Source organism: Caloenas nicobarica, chromosome 8 (assembly GCF_036013445.1).
Source record: "Caloenas nicobarica isolate bCalNic1 chromosome 8, bCalNic1.hap1, whole genome shotgun sequence".
Taxonomy (NCBI): domain Eukaryota; kingdom Metazoa; phylum Chordata; class Aves; order Columbiformes; family Columbidae; genus Caloenas; species Caloenas nicobarica.
The window spans coordinates 22,517,255-22,534,458 of record NC_088252.1 but is presented as its reverse complement, the minus strand read 5'-3'; the positions used below and the strand labels follow the sequence as shown (position 1 = coordinate 22,534,458).

General features: G+C 48.4%; 1 protein-coding gene across 1 annotated transcript; it reads right to left on the bottom strand.

Annotated features, from left to right (window-relative positions):
• Positions 1–4,896: 4,896 nt before the first annotated feature.
• Positions 4,897–16,705, bottom strand: CLDN1 (claudin 1). Its single transcript, XM_065639963.1, has 4 exons — positions 16,382–16,705; positions 8,040–8,204; positions 7,465–7,549; positions 4,897–6,979 (listed from the first exon to the last, which is right to left on the bottom strand). Exons 1-4 carry the CDS (start codon positions 16,602–16,604, stop codon positions 6,817–6,819), a joined length of 636 nt encoding a protein of 211 aa, XP_065496035.1. The 5' UTR covers positions 16,605–16,705; the 3' UTR covers positions 4,897–6,816.
• Between the last annotated feature and the right edge of the window lie 499 nt (positions 16,706–17,204).

The following is a 17,204-nucleotide window of genomic DNA, read 5'->3' as shown; positions in this document are numbered from 1 at the left end:
TCCTGGAGTCAGGGAAACAAAGAGACTTGGCTCGCTGACAGATGTGTTTTGGCCGATGTGTTTTTACCAGACCTTTTCTAGAGAACTGCAAAGTGCGGAGAAAAGCTATTGCAGGCCTGGGAAAAACAATAATTAAAATGAACTGTTGAGCTCTTTTCACTGGAAAAACAACAAATGCAGCCCACACTCTCCCATCCCCCTTAGCGCAGCTGGCAGCTTTGCTCGCAGGAGTAACCCAGGGCCAGCGGCTCCAGCTCCCACCCGGCAGCACATCGCATGTGGCAGAGCTCTGCCAGCGCCGGCTCCGTGTGCCACGCACACCTCAGTGCAACCACCCTGCCGAGAGCTGCATTTAAGAAGAAAGGCCCTAAAAAAAGCAGCAAAAGAGGAGCACACACAGGTAAATGATTATTTACAGCTGCTGCGTGGGGAGTGTTACACAAGGGGAGGGTGGAGCACGTTCCACCGCCCTTCAACGGCTTGTGGGCAGAAAAGCCTACCACTGCCATGGTGTTTCTACTCCCCCAAGATGGAGTTAATGCTGTTTACCTTGTAATAAGAATGCTATTTCTTGCTTTTTTTACCTTGGCTGAACTTGTTTTCATGGCTCCCTCGCTGCTCTCCTGCTGGGGGAGCTGGCTCTGAAGGCAGCCTGGAGTGCTGGGCTGGGAGTACCAGCATCCCAGCCCTCCCACCTGCTGAATGTTGCTGTGTGGTTCCCAAATTAAAAATCAAAGCCCTTGGCTGCAGCAGGAGGCGAATCCATGGCAGGAGAGAGCACCAGCACTAGCACTAAGCAGCTCTCACATAGCTGTGTCTTTCCTAGAAGCCAGGGACATAGGAGAGCTTGGCACTAACTAGTCCATGTTCTTCCCTCCCTGCGTCCTGCAGGATAGAGTCTTTCTCACCTTTTTCTTTTTTTTTTTTTTTTCTTCCATTAAAAGCCACCTGCAAACTCTAGAGCATTTGCAAAAGCTGTTTTTGTAGCCCTTAGTCCTGGGGATCCTTGCTGGCAGTGCAGATGGAGGTCATTACCTGTGACGAAATGGCTTGTTCTCAGCCCTGATGTGAAAATACAATTCTTTTCTTATGTTAGTCACATCCTTCAGCTTCCTGGACAAGAGCCAGTGATGTGTCTTTCTCAGGTATGGTGTTTTTTGATGTGGTAGGTGAAGTACAAAAATATTATGGTAAGAACAAGACTTGTGCAATGTCCCAGACAGAATGTGCTACCAGCTCATCTAAGCCAGCCCGTCTGTGCCGGTCAAAAATAGCCCGGTATGGTCAGATGGACCCAGTGACGCAAGGACTTTGGAAAAGTCCTTCCTTGGGAAGGAGGACCTGGACAACTGTAGAGAAGAAGGGTAGATGAGGAACAGAACACAATTTCAGCCCAAGGCAAAAGCCAAACACACAAAAATACCTAAATATGGGAAATTTAACATAAAAATTCAGGTTCCTGAACATGAAACCTGCCCCTGGGCCTGGCTGATGAACTGGACAGCAGTGGAGGGCAGTTTCTGTGCCTCAAGGCAAATCCAGCCTTGTGCTCGGCCCCCAGCCTGGGCAGGACCCATCAGCTGCTGGCTGCTTGCAGCTCCTGAGGCCACAAAACAGAAGCACTCATTGGTTCTCATGGCTGGGGGCTGCTGGTGTTTCTGGCAGAATAGGAAATGTAGACCCTAGAAACACCAAGTCCCTGATGCAGTATGCTAGGAATCCAGGCAGGGCTTTTCTGGAAAAGCTGTAGGAGTTGGGATGTTTTCCAGTCAAGCACATGAGGCTCAACAAAGGAGTGTTTTTCCCTTTTTGCTCAGTGATGCAGATGCCATAGCATGCAAGACTTCTGCAGGAACTGCAGACAGGATCAAAAGCAATGTGCCATAGAAGAGCAAGCTCCTTGATGCAGCCTGGGCTTCTGGAAGATGGGAAATGTCAACCAGGCCAACTAAGGAGCCAGTGGGATTGGAGGAATGAAGTCTAATAAATGGGGATAATGAGGAAATCCTTGCAACACTATTTGTGTTGCAATCAAAGGGTCAGTTTAGAAAGTCCAGGTTAGTTGTCCAGATGGATGCAAAGCATTGGCTGAAACACATGGTTATTGTGAGTCTGTGGTTGGTGTGGTAAACTGCAGCACCCTCTGAAAAATGGGTGCACCTGGATCAGGTCTGTGATAAGCTATCCTAGCTCTGCTCTGTGTGACACCAACCATCTTCTCTGCCAGAAGGTGGGTGCTAAGGTGGTGGGCAAACACCGCGGGGGAGAAATCCTGGTGGCATACACGTGCACTTGAGTGCTACTTGCTAGCAAGACTATGTCTGGCCATGTACATTACAAGATTTGACTGCAGCCCTGCCACTGCAAACAGAGCTGACCCTGTAGGATGCATTTCAGGTAGACACTGGTGTAAGATCCTGGAAGAAGATGGTGCTACTAGTGGCATATTTTAGGCATCCTTTGCGAAAACACTGATACAATTTTACATCACTGCCAATTGACTGCCTGGCCCAGAGCTATTCCATGTGTCTCCATGCACAGGACAAAGGCTTGAGCTCTTTCAGCCTGGTTGACTTACCCAGATTTGTACATTTGTTACATTTGAGCAACTTCTGGAAGTTACTGGCATTTCTGGGGTTTGCTCTTAAGCAGAAGTGCTGCATTTTCTTTCCCACGGTAATGCCATTATTTCTTCTGCCTTACATAAAAAGATTCTGGGCTTCCATGGATATTTCAAACATTTCTTGTCACCAGCTCTATTGGTTATTTCTGGGATCTCCATTGTCAGAGTGTTTTCAGTGCTTCTACACTATATCTGCGTGCTCAGAGCAGTACAGAAAACAAAGGCAGAATTATTTTAAGAAGTTCATGTGTAAATCAGAAGCCGAATCTGATAAAAGCATTAGCACAGAGAGTTTCTTAAAATTATTGAGTTGGAGAAGCCAAGAAATCCAACAGGCTGATGCTATTCTGAAAACATCTGGAGCTCTCTTATTTCCTTGAAATATCTGAGTAATATAAATGAGCATGTAATTCCCACTGACACTGAAGTTCCCTGCACGATATACACAGCTCTGGCACCATCCAAATAATAAATATGGTGTGGAAGAAGATGCCAAGAAGCAGTCAAAAGTTCCCATTGTCTGTACAGACAAATGCCATCATTTCACTGCAAGATGGCTTTAACAGCAGAATGTGTCACATGCAAGAATTGAAATCCAGTGGGAAATTCTCCCCCAACTTTCAACCCATGTTACTCCTTTTCTATACAACCTACAGCAGAGATGGCCAAAGGGCTGTGGAAAACATGGCCAAATAGAACTGCATGATCATGCATGAAAGCCAGGGGAAAAGGGTTGGAAAGCTCCTTCCCAAGCAGGGTCGGGGTCACCTCTTGAGACATCAGCCTTCCAAGAGATACTCTTGTCACCACTGGACAGGAATTAGGATCACAAGCCATATGAAATTACATTTACCCCCAAACTTCATCCTTGGCTTTGCAGTCAGACTGCCAGAAAGCCATTTACAAATGAAAGTTTGGCTGTGAGTTTTGTCACATTAAAAGTATAGCAAATTAACAAGGTAGCCTCTGGCTCTCTCCTCTGTGCCAGTCTCACACAGATCTGTGCCTCCTGCAGTAGCCTATTTTTGCCAGCAGCTGAGAAGTCCTACTATTTTATAGATCAAATTGCTTTGCTTTCCTGTTGTTCTGCCCAGGGGAACTTCAGAATGGCACATGCAAAAGTCCTTGGAGATGGAGTAAGCATGAAAACATGGGAAAAAATTAATCTCAGTGGAAATCCTTGACTAATTGACAGGTTGGAATAAAAATGACCATAGACCCCGAACTATGCCAGGCAACCAGTCTGCTCCAGGCACTGCAAGCTCACTCAGCCAGCCACATGCCTGGCTGTTTTGCTCTGCCAGCTTTACAAGGCCTAATTAGCTCTATTCTTTTTGTTTGTAATTACAAAAGCAAATAGCCCTTGGAGAGAGAAGTAATAGAAGAGGCAGCTCTTTGAGTTCAAGAAAATGTTTTAAATAAAGTCTGCCTCTCACCAGATGTACTTGGGCCCTAGGGGATGGAAAGAGGTTTCCAGGCCAGGTATAAGCAAGGGAAACAGATCCTTGCTACCCTGGGAAGGTATCAGCACAGGTTAGAAGAGGCCATCCCCAGGTGGAACCCATTTCCTACCTGGCCTGGAAAAAATGTACACCTGACTGGTTGTGCCCATTGTCACAGCTGGGAAAAGCACAATACTCTCCTGGAGGGGCTTCAGAGCAAAACAGATCCTCCCAGAGCCCATCTCTTCATGATTCTGTTAACCCAGGAATGTCAAGGAATTGCATGTAGGAGTTTTTATGAGAGACATAGATTGGCAGGTCTCTTCCTGCTCTGGAGGCAGAACATCTTGTACAGCCTGCACATACCCTACCCCAGATAAAGCTACAGAGCGCAAAGCACTGCTCAAACACAGAGCATCTCTCCCGGGAGTGCCTTGGCTCCACGCTCCATCCCTTCCCCATTCCTCCAGCTCCCCTCCCCTGCCAGGGAGCCCTTTGCTTTCCCCCTGCCCCTTCCTGCTCCACCCAGGGTGCAGCCTTGCCGAGCAGCAAACCTTCTGGTTCCCGGGCTGCAATCATAGCAGATTACTGGGTGAGTTTCTGCCAGAGGCCACAGCTGCCTGACTCACTGCAGAAGATCTGTCCCCACCTATGTCTGCTGTAGATACACGCAGCTAAGTAAGCTCCATCCTGGCAGGCAGGCTCCCAAAAGCCCAAGCCCCAGTGCTCTCTTCCTAGCACACTCTCCAAGTTCTGCTCAAAAAAAACCCAACGAAAACCAAAACCACAAGAAATGAAGTAATGCAGTCTGATTTTCCTTAAAAAAGTCCATTTATTGAAATTGTTTAAACACTTTATACAAGTTCCCAATACAAGTGTCTGCTCCCTGGCTCAGGGTTAATGCAAATACAAAAGCACAGGCTTCGGTAGCTCTTTAATGTGACCTGAGCTGCCACCTCCTAAGACAAGGTCTCATGAGGCAGCTGCTGTTCACAGGCAGTTCCCCATGGAGAAGTGGAAGAAGCCACATGACCCAGCTGCAAGTACAGGTCAACATCAGCTCAAGCCTGAAGCAAATGCTCTGGTTGGTTTCTTTCAGTAACTTTGGTTTATGTCGCAAAGAGTTGGGTCAAACAGAGGTACAATGCTTATACAAACCACCACTGCCATGGTTGCACATAGCTCAGCCCCAGAGCCTCTCCCTTCCTATAGAAGAAAAAAAGAAAATCTGGTGCCTCTGAACACATACACATTTACAAAGCCTGGTCAGAAGCAACAAGTTTCCTTCTGTAGAAAAAGCAAGCTTGATCTTTGGAGAACTGGTACAATTCTTCTAGGAATTATGAGACCACTCCAGCCAACCTCAGTTAGTGTTAGTCAAACATCAAGTGACTGACCGGGTGTTTCAGATTAAAGGGTGGAAACCTCTGAGCTGCATGATTCCCTCCCCCCCGCTTTTTTTTTGCTTAAGATATGACTTAATATGCAAGGATGGCTTTATCTTTAAAATGCTAGTTTCTTCCTCTTTGTTGAGTTTGGATTAAAAGAAAATGCCATAACCTCTGGGTCAGGTTCTTTGGAATTTGTCTTCATATCATCACTGAAAGTGTTTACAAGAAAAAAGACAGGATCAAATGGCTGCGTGTGAGGTATCCTTGGGGAAACATCAGGGAGCAGCAGTGCATTCAGTTTGGTTTAACACATTTATCTGCATGAGGCAAACTGAGATGGGTAACTAAGCCCAGAAGAGAAAGACTCAGGGAAATAGGAGACTTTGTTAAAAAGTGGCCTGTAGCACACATGAAGGGATAAAGCTTCAAGCTCAGTGAGATACAAGGGTGGGAACACGGAGAAACAAATCACTGGCAGCATTTGGCGTCTAAGAAACAGCAACAACAGCCCCACCAGACACCCAGCAAAACCAGAAGGCAATCAGTTTTCCTTGGGTCTTCCCTGGCACCAGGGAAACCTGCAGCTGCTTTGGGAGTTTCCTAACCTCTGTAGTTAGAATTTTCCAGCCTTGGGCTCAGACACAATCAACTTCCAAGGTCTTGTCAAACAGTGATGACATACAGCTAAGCCAAGCCACCTTACACTGCATCTTCTGCTGGTCAACCGCATGTGAGTGGACAGTTCCAGATTTCAGTTTAAATAACAGCGATTTAATTGTGATTGACCCTTTGCCAAGCCAATCTGCACAGAAAGGAGGGTGCTGAAGATGCCAATAAGACAGTACGAGAGTATTTTAGGTCTCTTCAAGCATTCCTACATGTAAAGTCTTTTCCCTAAAATTATGTTTCCCCTTAAGCTATTGGTTTCATCACTTTGCATATTATATATGTTCCTTTAATTTCTACACACACCACACTGGGCTCTAACTTAATGGGATATGGGACCGAATTGTTATCACCTATTTTTTTAAAAAAACAACTTAAAAAAAGCACCAACATCCATCTAAAAAAAAAAGTATGATTTTTCCCTTTTACTCCCAAACACTAAACTTAACCCAAACTTGGAGGTTTTGTCTTTCCAGTGGCAATACCTATGAACCTAGGCTAGCCTTCCTCCATGGGCTGGGAGAGAAAGGAGAAGTTATGTCCTGTAGCAAAGAGGATTAAAAAAATATACACATTTTTGGGAGAAGAGGAAGGCAGAACCTAGAGTCTGAACTCCGGTCAGGACAGTGGTATTGTAGTGTCCTCTCCAAAATGCTTTCACTACTAGTGCCGGCGGCTCCTCTTCATTGTTTCATTATACGTAATCCTTCCCTGTGGAGGAGGCATTTTTTGGATAGCCTCGGGTGGCTGGATATGAAGTTTCTCTCCGTGGACAGGAGCAGCAGAGGAAGGCTCCCCCTAGCAGGGTCAGAGAAGCAGCTGCCCATCCAACAAAGAGAGCTGATCCAAACTCATATCTGGGGAAAAAGAAGGAAGAAAGTGAATACGAAAAGTTCTGCCTCTGGATTACAGTGTTAGCATTTCCACACAAAGCAGAAGGGAGCTGAAATTGGGATGGAAGTGGCTTCCTGCAAGGCAGCAGTTTGGGGCACCTAAGAGTCTGCTGACCCTCAAAGCTCAGAGCTTTGCACACTGGGTTAGTCCAGGATTCGAGCTCAACCCGCACAGCCGCAGGAGGGCCACGCTCTGTGCAAACCAGACCTTAGGCATCTAGTGGAAGAAAAACACCGAAGTCACCGCAGCTGGGTATCTACAGTGATGCTGCCTTAAAACAAAGCCAAGACAAACACTACATGGATGATGGTCCTAATGCTTTTTCTGCAGTTTGAAGCCAACCCAGCTAGCTCAGGAAATTCCCTTCTTTCTTTTGAGCCCCAGCTACTCAAAACCAAGCCCTGCGAGCATTTGTCATGCTATAGTGTTACATCAAATGGGTCAGTACCTGGTGTTGACAGGGGTGTAAGCGTCATAGAAGGCCTGAGCCACTCTGTTGCCATACAATGATGTGGCTACCAGCGCTGCCAAACCTGCACATGAAGGGAACACAAAGTCATGACTTAAGAAAAACATGAAAATCACTGCAAAGTAAGCATAGCAGAACCAGCATCTGCAGTAATGCTGAGGTACTGCTACCCTGAGAAGATCTGAGCTGCTATTTAGTGCTCGTTGGGAGAGAAATAAGGAAAGGATTTGAGGTCACCCACAGTTACGTTGCACCAGAAGCAAGACTGCTGACAGCCTTTCACTGAAGCAGTGTTACAGGTCACACTCAGCTCTGCTAACAGAGATGGAAGGCACTCAGTCCATATAGAAAGCATAATCCTAGTGCCAAGAAACCTATTTGATGGCACAGTAGCCACTGTCTATCTGAGGGAAAGTCCTCTAAGGAATTCCCAGCCCAAAATGCTCTTGGAGCACTGACAGTAAGACCTCCCCTGGCCTCTCGCATCCTATGCGAGATAAATGCCATTTAGGAAATTGCACATTTAATATTAAACACATCTGTATGTTACCAACCTGCAACGATGAACATCACTCCACCGAAGACAGCCATCCGCATCTTTTTCACCTGGTCATCTTCCATGCACTTCATGCATTTCATGCCAATCGCAGCAACAATAATAGCAAACAGGCCCACAACGATTGCAGCCACCATCAAAGCCCGAGTAGCCTGCAGCATGCCTAGAAGACATTAGGATTTGAGTTACCACAAAAAAACCTCCAGATACAAATAGAAATTCAAATTACTGTCTCAATAACCATGTGTCAAAACATTGTGCTCTGTGTTACACAGGATACAACCAAGCAAGACATTTTAAGCTTTAAGCTCCAGGACAGTCATGTATCAGGATCAGAGGACTCTCAGCCTCTTCTAAAATGCATAGCAAACAAGGGCATGCAGCTTTTTGCAGGAAATGACCTGGGAATTGCCCTCAGACATCTTTTGTTCCTTGATTATTTGAATCCCAATTGGAAGGGTATATCTGTTTATCAAAAGAAGTATTCAGATTTAGGCTCTACCTTAACAAAGCATTTAGGCACATGTTTTAATATGAATAGCACCATACATATGAATAGTCCCACAGCAGACAGCAAGGCCCCTTTATTGCTCAACACTTCGAAAACCTGTCTCTTATACAAATACCTCAGATATTTGAGTTAAATCCTCAGTTTGAGTCCCAGAGGGTACAAAAATACAGTTGCAACAGAAACAGGATTTTCCCAGCCAAATGAAAAAAATACTTTCCCCCCCCCCACCTACAATCGGTAGCTTATTTGACTCAAAGGTATTCTCTTGTGCTTTTGGAGAATTGGAGCATGGGGTGATGCCTCCCATAGTCAACGGTTGTATTTGCCTGGGTTCTCAGTAAGACAAGACAATATACTTTATCCAAGATTTGGCTTTATGTTGTTAATTCATCTGAAGGCAGTCACAGTAACCCTATGTACATGAGAGACTGAATTCTTATTTTCTTGATATCAGAGGAGAATAGGAAATTATGTTATAAATTAAATCATTACTGATAGAAAACCTCAGGTGACAAAACACCTGAATAGCAGTGAAGTAAGAGCCTGAGCTTTATTGCTTGGTAAATCAGGTTTGTTTGAACAACACTGATTTTAATATACAGTCCTGTTAAGATCTGGGAACAAACAGGGCTGGTTAATCAAAGGAACAAATTCCCTGGAGCATGCTGTAACCAAGGCAGAAGTGTCCCCTGACAAAGAAGGTTGTCTGGCAGTGACACACGCACAGTTTTCGCAAAGTGTCACCAGAATCTGTTCCCAAGTCTGGAGCTCAGAAAGCCCATTGCCTGTGTTCTGCTAGAGCTCTGCAAAGCACTTCAAGCTTGGACAACTGCAGCTGCAAGATTTAAGTTAAGCCTACAACAGAGCACCTGCAAACTCCTCAGCTAGCACTGGTCTGGTGAACCCCTCAGAGCCTGTGCTGTAAACGCACTTTGGCTCAAATCTCATACTGTCCCAGAGGGTAGCACAGCCACACACCCATCCTCTGAGATTCTTTCCTGCACTTTGCCCCAGGACAGGGCTTGTGCAGGGAAACTCTTGTGACCCACACCAACAACAGGCTACCGGGCTCTAGTTCTGCTTTAAAACAGATCTGGATCTGTCTCTACACACACAACCTTGTTGTTCTGTAAATAGATTGTGAAACCAGTTAAAAACAATACAATAAAAAGGTGATGTTCAGAGCAATAGGAAGTGACATTTTTGTAAGAATAGTCTTTGCTTTCTTGGGAAAACCCCCCCACGATCAGCTTGGCTAAATGTCATTTCTCACTTCCTTCAAAGGGGAAAGGTGACACACCTCCACACTGCCCAGGTGTTAATCAAAACCACTCTGCTGCATTGATTGCAGAAACCCTTTTATACAGCCATTTATCACTTTAGCATAAATCACAACAGCAGGATCGAAACACATTTAAAATAGATTAATCTCCAATATTGGAGAACACACTCTAAAAATAGTTTCCAGCTCACAGAAGTTATGCCAACTTTCAGAACTACTTCAGCTGACATGTTACCACCCAGGCAACCAATTCGGCTGTCACGCATTTAAGGCTAAATTGTGCATTACAGCAGCAGCTCTGGAGACGCCAATGGCTGAACACCAGTTCATACTTTGCACAGGCGAGGACATTTTTTGCAGAAGTACCAAATTGTTTCATCAAGTCTAAAGTAAGTTTGGCTTAGTTTTGCTGCAGAAGAAATTGCTTTATAGGAGAAGGGTTTGAGTTCTTTTGTGAATGTGAAAATAGGAAATGTTATCTCAAACAACTAGAAAACCAATTATAAGGGTGGGAAGAGACCTCTCACCTTCAAACACAGTACTACAAGCAGAGGAAGATGCTTGAAGAAGTGTCTATGACCTCAGAAGACCTAGCCATGAAACCTGCTGAAGCCTCAAGATGTACAAGTATTAACTGGATACGTGGCCACAACAGCTGTGCAGAAGCAGCTGAACAAAAAGCAGCATTGTGAGCATTTCCCAGGGCTGCCCCCTTTCAGCAACAAACCCTGGAGGGACATCTCCTGGTGTTCTCACCCCTCCCTTAGGCACAGCTCACGGCATAAGAGGACAGAAGCATTTAGGAAGCTCGCAATAGGACAGAAAAACAGGTTGGAACATTCGCAGAACAGATTGTTCCTTTATCCCAAGAAGTTCAAATGTGACATGACTCTATTAGCCAACCATCCTCCCCTCCACCCAGCCTGGATGCCCTGGGCTCATACACGCACTGGGAGACGGAGCTGTTGTCTTTCTGCCACTTTTGCAATGCCTGCAGTACACTGAGCGCAGTTAATCATCGCAGAAGCTATTAGTTATTATGCACACATTAACAACTGCGTTTGTCAATGGAAGCTGCACATCCAGAAGCTGGGATAGCTAGTTTAATATTAGTTCTATTGTTCACACGGGCCTTTCCAGGAGCTTTAAAAAATCCCAAATGATACAATATTGTCTCAACCTGCTAAACAGGACTGGCTGCCAACAACAAGCGGAAGTGCTCTACAGCAGTTTAACTTTACAACTCCTATCATATTGGAGAGAAACAGGACTTCCTCCACACTCCTTGCTGCCACAGCTATCTCCCAACAGGAACAGGTACCGCAATGCTTGTAGCATCCCACGCGATGCACCATGGCTGTTGGAAAGAAAGCCCAGGCAGTCTCAGGAGCCCTTGGGGAAAAAACAGTCCCATACAAGGCAAGATAAACTGGCCTGGAACCCAACAGCAGCTGTCAGATGGCAACAGTATTTTGTCAATAAAAACCACTATTGACTCAGAAGCCAAGCCTTTTTATTGCTGGTTAGTAATGAGAGACCTGGCCTGAAAAGCCTAAAGCAAGAAAGGAGGAAGTACTGAAGAACAGAGGCTTAAAAGTACTGAGGATGGTTAATAACAAATGTGAATTCTGCAAGCCATAATACTGTGTAAGTCCATCAAAGTGACACAGCAGCTCACACCTGTTTCAAATAATGAAACCCACTGTTTTTAAAAACATGCTAACAAACAGTTCAAACTTATTGTTGTTAGTGGGTTGCAGTTTATCTGAAACCTACATAAGACTTTCCTTCCCACAGTTATCATTACCTGACACAGAAGCAATTGCGGCAACTGCTTAGATATAAAAATAAGGACAAAATAAGGACATCAGCAGCATGTTTGAGGTTATTTTTCTGTCATCGCATTTGCTTATTTATTCCATTATCACATTTCCTTATTTATTCTGTTTATGTCATCTGCATTATAGAAGAGCTGTTGGGAAAGAGCCATGGGATTTTTATAATGCCTGTTTGTAATGCAAAATTGCTGTAATGGCTCTGTGTGCAGATTATTTTCTGATAGGGGTGGATGCTCACTCTGATAGGGATGCTCACTGACTGCCTTGTTTGTATTTTAACTATGGACTTTTCCTTCCCTTCCCATGGGCGTTCATACAGCCAAGTGGTGAGAGAATACAGGTGAAAAGGAGCTGCACAGCATCTTTAAGCTCTGCAAGGGAAGTTGCCAAGGAGTTACAAGCACCACTGTAGTGTAGGAACCATGTTACACTCTCAGAAGCCTTCAAAGTCTTCCCATCATGGTTTCCATGAAAGCTGAATCTACCTCCTTGAAGGAATAGGATCAGAGACGCTGCTGTTCTGCCCTGCCAGCATGTGAAAGTCAATTTTGTGCAGCAGGCAAGGTAACAGATGTGAGCAGGCACTAACAGCATCACAGATAGTCAGCAAACTTCTCTCACACTTTGCAGTCATTCTGGCTGAACCCAAAAGCCTGCTAATGGCTTGGAGGCTTTCAGCCCCCTTACTAGCCTCTGCGAGGACCCTGCACACCCATCACCATCAGATATTCCAGTCTGGACTCCTTCAAAGCACCCCCCCCACAACTCTAGAAGACTGTACAGAGGAATCCAGGCAGGACACAGACCCAAACGGTGTCACTTTTTTGCCAAAACTGAAAGGCTGGGAAGTCCTCACTGCATGTCCAGTGCAAAAGAGGCAAGTTCAGTAGGTGACAGTGGCCTTGTAGTCTGCCTGCCTCAAAGCAAATAAGCTTCGGTTCCTTCCTGCAGTTACTCAAACAGCAGAGAAAGCTTGCTGGTAAGACAGGCAACACACAGGACCACCATTTCCAGATTCCTGGTCAGAAGAGACCTGGGCAGCCTGTTTTCCCACAAAGCCTGGAAATTCCCTTACCAAGAGATTTAGTAACACATAGTAATACTAAAGCTGCTTAGAAGCTGCTTGTAGAGCAATAAAGCCGGTGTATTGCAACACACTCCCATCCCCTCTTGCAGACACAACAGGGCACCAGCACACAGGAACAGCCTCAGCGGCATTCCAAGTAACCCTCTACCTTCTCTAAGAGCAGCACAAGCAAGACTGTTTTATCACTTGATCGTGATTTTTCATGAGGAAGGACCAGGGATTGAGAAACATGGGAGTAAATTAACCCTTAGCCCACATGAAAGTACAGATACCAGCAGGTTCTACCTGCTTACTCCAGATCTAAAGATGAAGAGACAACAAGATATTTGGATACATTTGTCCCTCGTGCCATAGCTTTGTCCTTCCATGGACCACTCTCCCAACTCACCCACCATCACAACAGAGCAGCAGTAACTTGAGCATGAACATTTCCTTCTCCCCACCCATCCTCTTCCCCAGCTCCTGAACAGGCTCAGCCAGGGTGGTAAAGTTGTAGGAGAAAAGATCTCACATTTCAGTGATGCTGTTTGAACCAGAGTGCATCCAAACCCTTGTTTATTTTCTGGGCTAGAGCACAAAGGCTCATTGTGGATGTACTAGGTTTGGTAATGAAGTGGTAGATGAGTTTCAGCTTGTCTCAAGCACAGAACCTCTCTCACCAAAACCAAACAAGGCATTGAGTATCTTTAGCTAACAGTCTAGACAGTACCCAGAACAATCTCTGCTCTGAACAGGAGAATGTAGTTAGGTGGGGCTGAAAGCTTCCAGAGACAGGTACCAGGAGCCCTTCTTCCTCCTGTCTGAGACCATCCCCCTGAGACCCCGGAGGAACAGAAAGCTCAGCTGAGCTCCATGGACAATGCTGGAGGGCTACAAGAATAATGCTGAGGCTGTGCAACAAAGCCTTGTTGCAAGGGCGGCTTTTGTTGCCTGTGGCCACACACTGCTTTTCACGTAAGCTGGCAAAAGGCAGCCTTTCTGTTGCCTGAATGGGAGCACTGACATAAGCCCTCAGCTGAACACAGCTGCAGGAGAAGCGCCAGCATGGGCGCACTCCAGCAGCGCGGCCACACGGGAAGCTGGAGGTCCCTCAGTTGGCTAACGGTGATCACCAGCTTGTGCCAACCCCATCTCTGACATGCAGCATCAGTTCAAGCAGTCAAACACTGACACCTCTAGAGGAATGGCACCAGCTACCAGCTATGCAAAAGCTTCCCGGCTAAGCTGTCCAGCATTCCCACAACCATGAATAACTGCAGGTGTGAGGAAGTTCAGTCCTTTCTATGGGGACAAAGCAATCCCATCCGTGCACAAGGCTTTGACGTGTAGCTCAGAGCATTCAGGTCATGTGAAGCTCTGGCAGGAAAAGTGTGGCCAGGCAAGAGAAGGTTTTCTGCCCACATAGCTGTACCGCCTCCACCATGACATCAATGAATGCAGTGAGGGAGCTCTTAGGGCACAAACTGCACCTGTCCCAGGGTGCGGCCATTGAATTGGGTATAAATGGTTTTTTATCATGCCTCCACCCAAAACAGCACTGCTGGTCCCTGCCCAAGCCTATGTGGCTGTAAGACCTTGACAGGAGATCAGGCACAGAAAACAGCAGATAAGGTGTATGTCCCTAGGCATGATGTGCTTTCAAGTGGGAAAGGTGCAACCTAAGCAAGCCGGGGTACAAAAGAACAAGGAGTCTCTTTAGCCAGCCCTCACTGACTTTCCCAACGAGGAAAAAAATCCCCTACGATTTCCATATTTCATGAGCTTCCTGGGAATTTTCAGGAGAGCATACCCTGCAGGGCCAGGGGCTCAGCAAGAGGACAAAAGGCCACTAATAGCTCAGCCTCTGTACCTGGCACCTCACACCTCCCTCCCCCATAGCCCTGGAAGAGAAGAGCCTTTATTGTTCGCAGGACAAAGGTGAGGGGAGCAGCTGGTTTTCAGCACTCAGCCATGAATGGGGCAGGTCTGGAGGTCCTCGGGCAGGTTTTTTGGAGTCTGTTTAAGCCGGGCTCCACATCTGATTCTGCGGATCTTATTTACAGCACAATGGGCCGCAACCACACAGCCCCCGGGGCAAGTTTACCTTTCGCAACCCATCCAGGGGGTGGCTGGAGATTCCTCAGCCCTGCTGACATCTTTGCCCCCCCCACCCCCAGTGCGAGATAAGAAGCTCGAAGCAGAGTTTACACATAATTACTGCCCAAACCACCCCGGACTGTGTGCTTAACCCAGCCCCGATTATCCACAGCCCTGCACTCTCTTAGTGCTAATTGCGTGCACCGCACTCCTGAAGGGAGCTGCAGGGTCCACGGGTGTTCGGGACAAGGGAGCAGGAGTGATCGATAGCAACGAAGGTGGGGCCCGGGGTGTCCGGCTTCACTGCGTGACACACGGGAAGGGTTGGTGGCAATCGAACTTGAGCATACTCCCAATGGTCCCTGGTGCCTGCCCATTCCTTTGGGAACGAGAGGGTGACCAAGGTGGTAATTATTTTATTAATTAGAGAGGGAGAGGGATGAAGGTGTTCCAGGACACTACCGGACTCGGGATGAGGGGAGGAAGGATTTTTTTTAATCTATCCCTTTGGGTGTCAGCATAAGTTATATGCTCCAGCACCCTAGAAACAGCCCTCACTGGGCTCCAACTCAGCACGACCGCCCCGACTGACACCCCAGCAAGCCAGGCTGCAGTCAGTTCCAATATGCGAGAGATGGCTTCGCTGCCCCAGGACAACATAATTGACGTAGAGATTACCTTGATGTACTGGTCTGCCTAAAAACTACAGGCAGTGCTACCTTGGCTGGAGTCCAGCTCACCTGCCAGCCCTTTGCTCCCCCACGGGAGTTGCAGCGACTTTCCCAGAGAACAAAAGACCAAACCAGTCAAACGCAAAAAGAAAAGTGCTCGAAAAGACCACTTCAGCACCGCTGATCAACTTTGCTTCCTGCTGAGCCAGAGCCAAAAGCTCTTGCTCGCAATCACGGCGTTTTCCCGAACACACGTGGAGGGTCTGACCCTTCCCCTCCCGTGACGTTTTTTGAAGGGAACAGGCAGCAGGCATGCGGGCAGGGGGCTATGGGACGGCTCCGGCTGCCTCCCCCGGGTACTGTCCCGCCGAGCCACCACCGCCGCGGGATGCGCTTCAGCAGGCGCCGCAGTGACCCAGCTACCCCGAAAGACAGTCACGAATGGAGTGACCCTCAGCCCCGGCAGGGAGAGCCATCGGAGGAACCCCAAGAGACACACATCCGAGCCCCGACGGGATGAGGCGCCACCAAAAAGTAGGGTGACCCCGAGCCCTGCACCTTCAACCCCGAATGGACGGGCGGCGTAGCTCCAACGGGAGAGAGACCTCGAGACCGGACAGCACCGGCACCCCCAGCGGGACGGGGCATCCCTGGGTGGGGGTGGGCGACAGGACTGGCACCCCTAGTACCAGCACTTCAGCCAGAGCCCCGACACGACCGGCGCGGGCGTGGGGGGTGATGACGCTACGGGACCGGTACCCTCAGCCCCGACCGGAGAAGCACTGGGACAGAGAGGATGGCCCCGACGGGACGGACACCCCCAGCCCGAACAGGACAGACACCCCAAAACCCGCACTCCCCCAGCCTCAACTTACTCTCCAGCTTGAGCAGCGAGTCGTACACCTTGCACTGGATCTGCCCCGTGCTCTGCATGACGCACGACATCCACAGCCCCTCGTAGACCGCCTGGGCCGTGATGATGTTGTCCCCCGCGTAGGATGCCATCTTCCACTGGGGCATGGCAGTGCTGATGATGATGCCGATCCAGCCCAGGGAGGCCAGCACGAAGCCCAAGAGCTGTAGTGCGCCGCTGGCCATGTCTGCGCGGAGTCGGGGCGGGGGGGAGCGCGGGGGGAAGGGCTGCTCCGCGCCGGCGGAGGGTCGCTGCAAGGAGAGCGAACGATCGCAACCTGCTCCGCACACCCCACTGCGGCCCGCGCGCCGCCCCGCGCAGCTTTTAAAGCCGCGCAAAGGGCGCCCCCTGGCGGCCCCGCCCCGCGGGGTTTTCCGCGGTGGGACGCGGCTCCCTCCCCCCCACCCCGCCCCGCCTTCCTGCGCGGTGAAACCGGGGGAGCCGCCCTGGCTGCTGCCGCTCCTCGCCCCCACCCACCCGCTCCTCACTGGGGCGCAGTGTCAGGGGGGATGTCGATACCCCCGGGGTAAGGGGGGCAGCAAAATGCCGGGCCCCGGGGGTGACCTCCTCCTTCAGGGTTTCGCCCCGACCCACAGCCCCTGGGGCCCACCCTCCCCCTTATTACTGACTCCGAGGAAACGGCTGGTGGGACTGTCCTTTCTGTCCCCCCACCGGGGCGTGCCAGGGGATGCTTTGGCACCTGGGAGGTTTTGGCACCTCCAAAGCGTGCTCTGTTTGTGCTTGTTGGTCTCTCCCCTTCTAGAGCTGGGGGCCCTGAGAGCATG

Excerpts from the sequence above, each read along its gene's own strand:
- CLDN1 (XM_065639963.1), bottom strand. The coding sequence starts at position 16,604 with ATGGCCAGCGGCGCACTACAGCTCTTGGGCTTCGTGCTGGCCTCCCTG. Across the intron at positions 8,205-16,381 it reads CTCGCTGCTCAAGCTGGAGA|GCATGCTGCAGGCTACTCGG; the intron begins GTAAGTTGAGGC and ends AATGTCTTCTAG. Across the intron at positions 7,550-8,039 it reads AGTGATGTTCATCGTTGCAG|GTTTGGCAGCGCTGGTAGCC; the intron begins GTTGGTAACATA and ends CTTCATGTGCAG.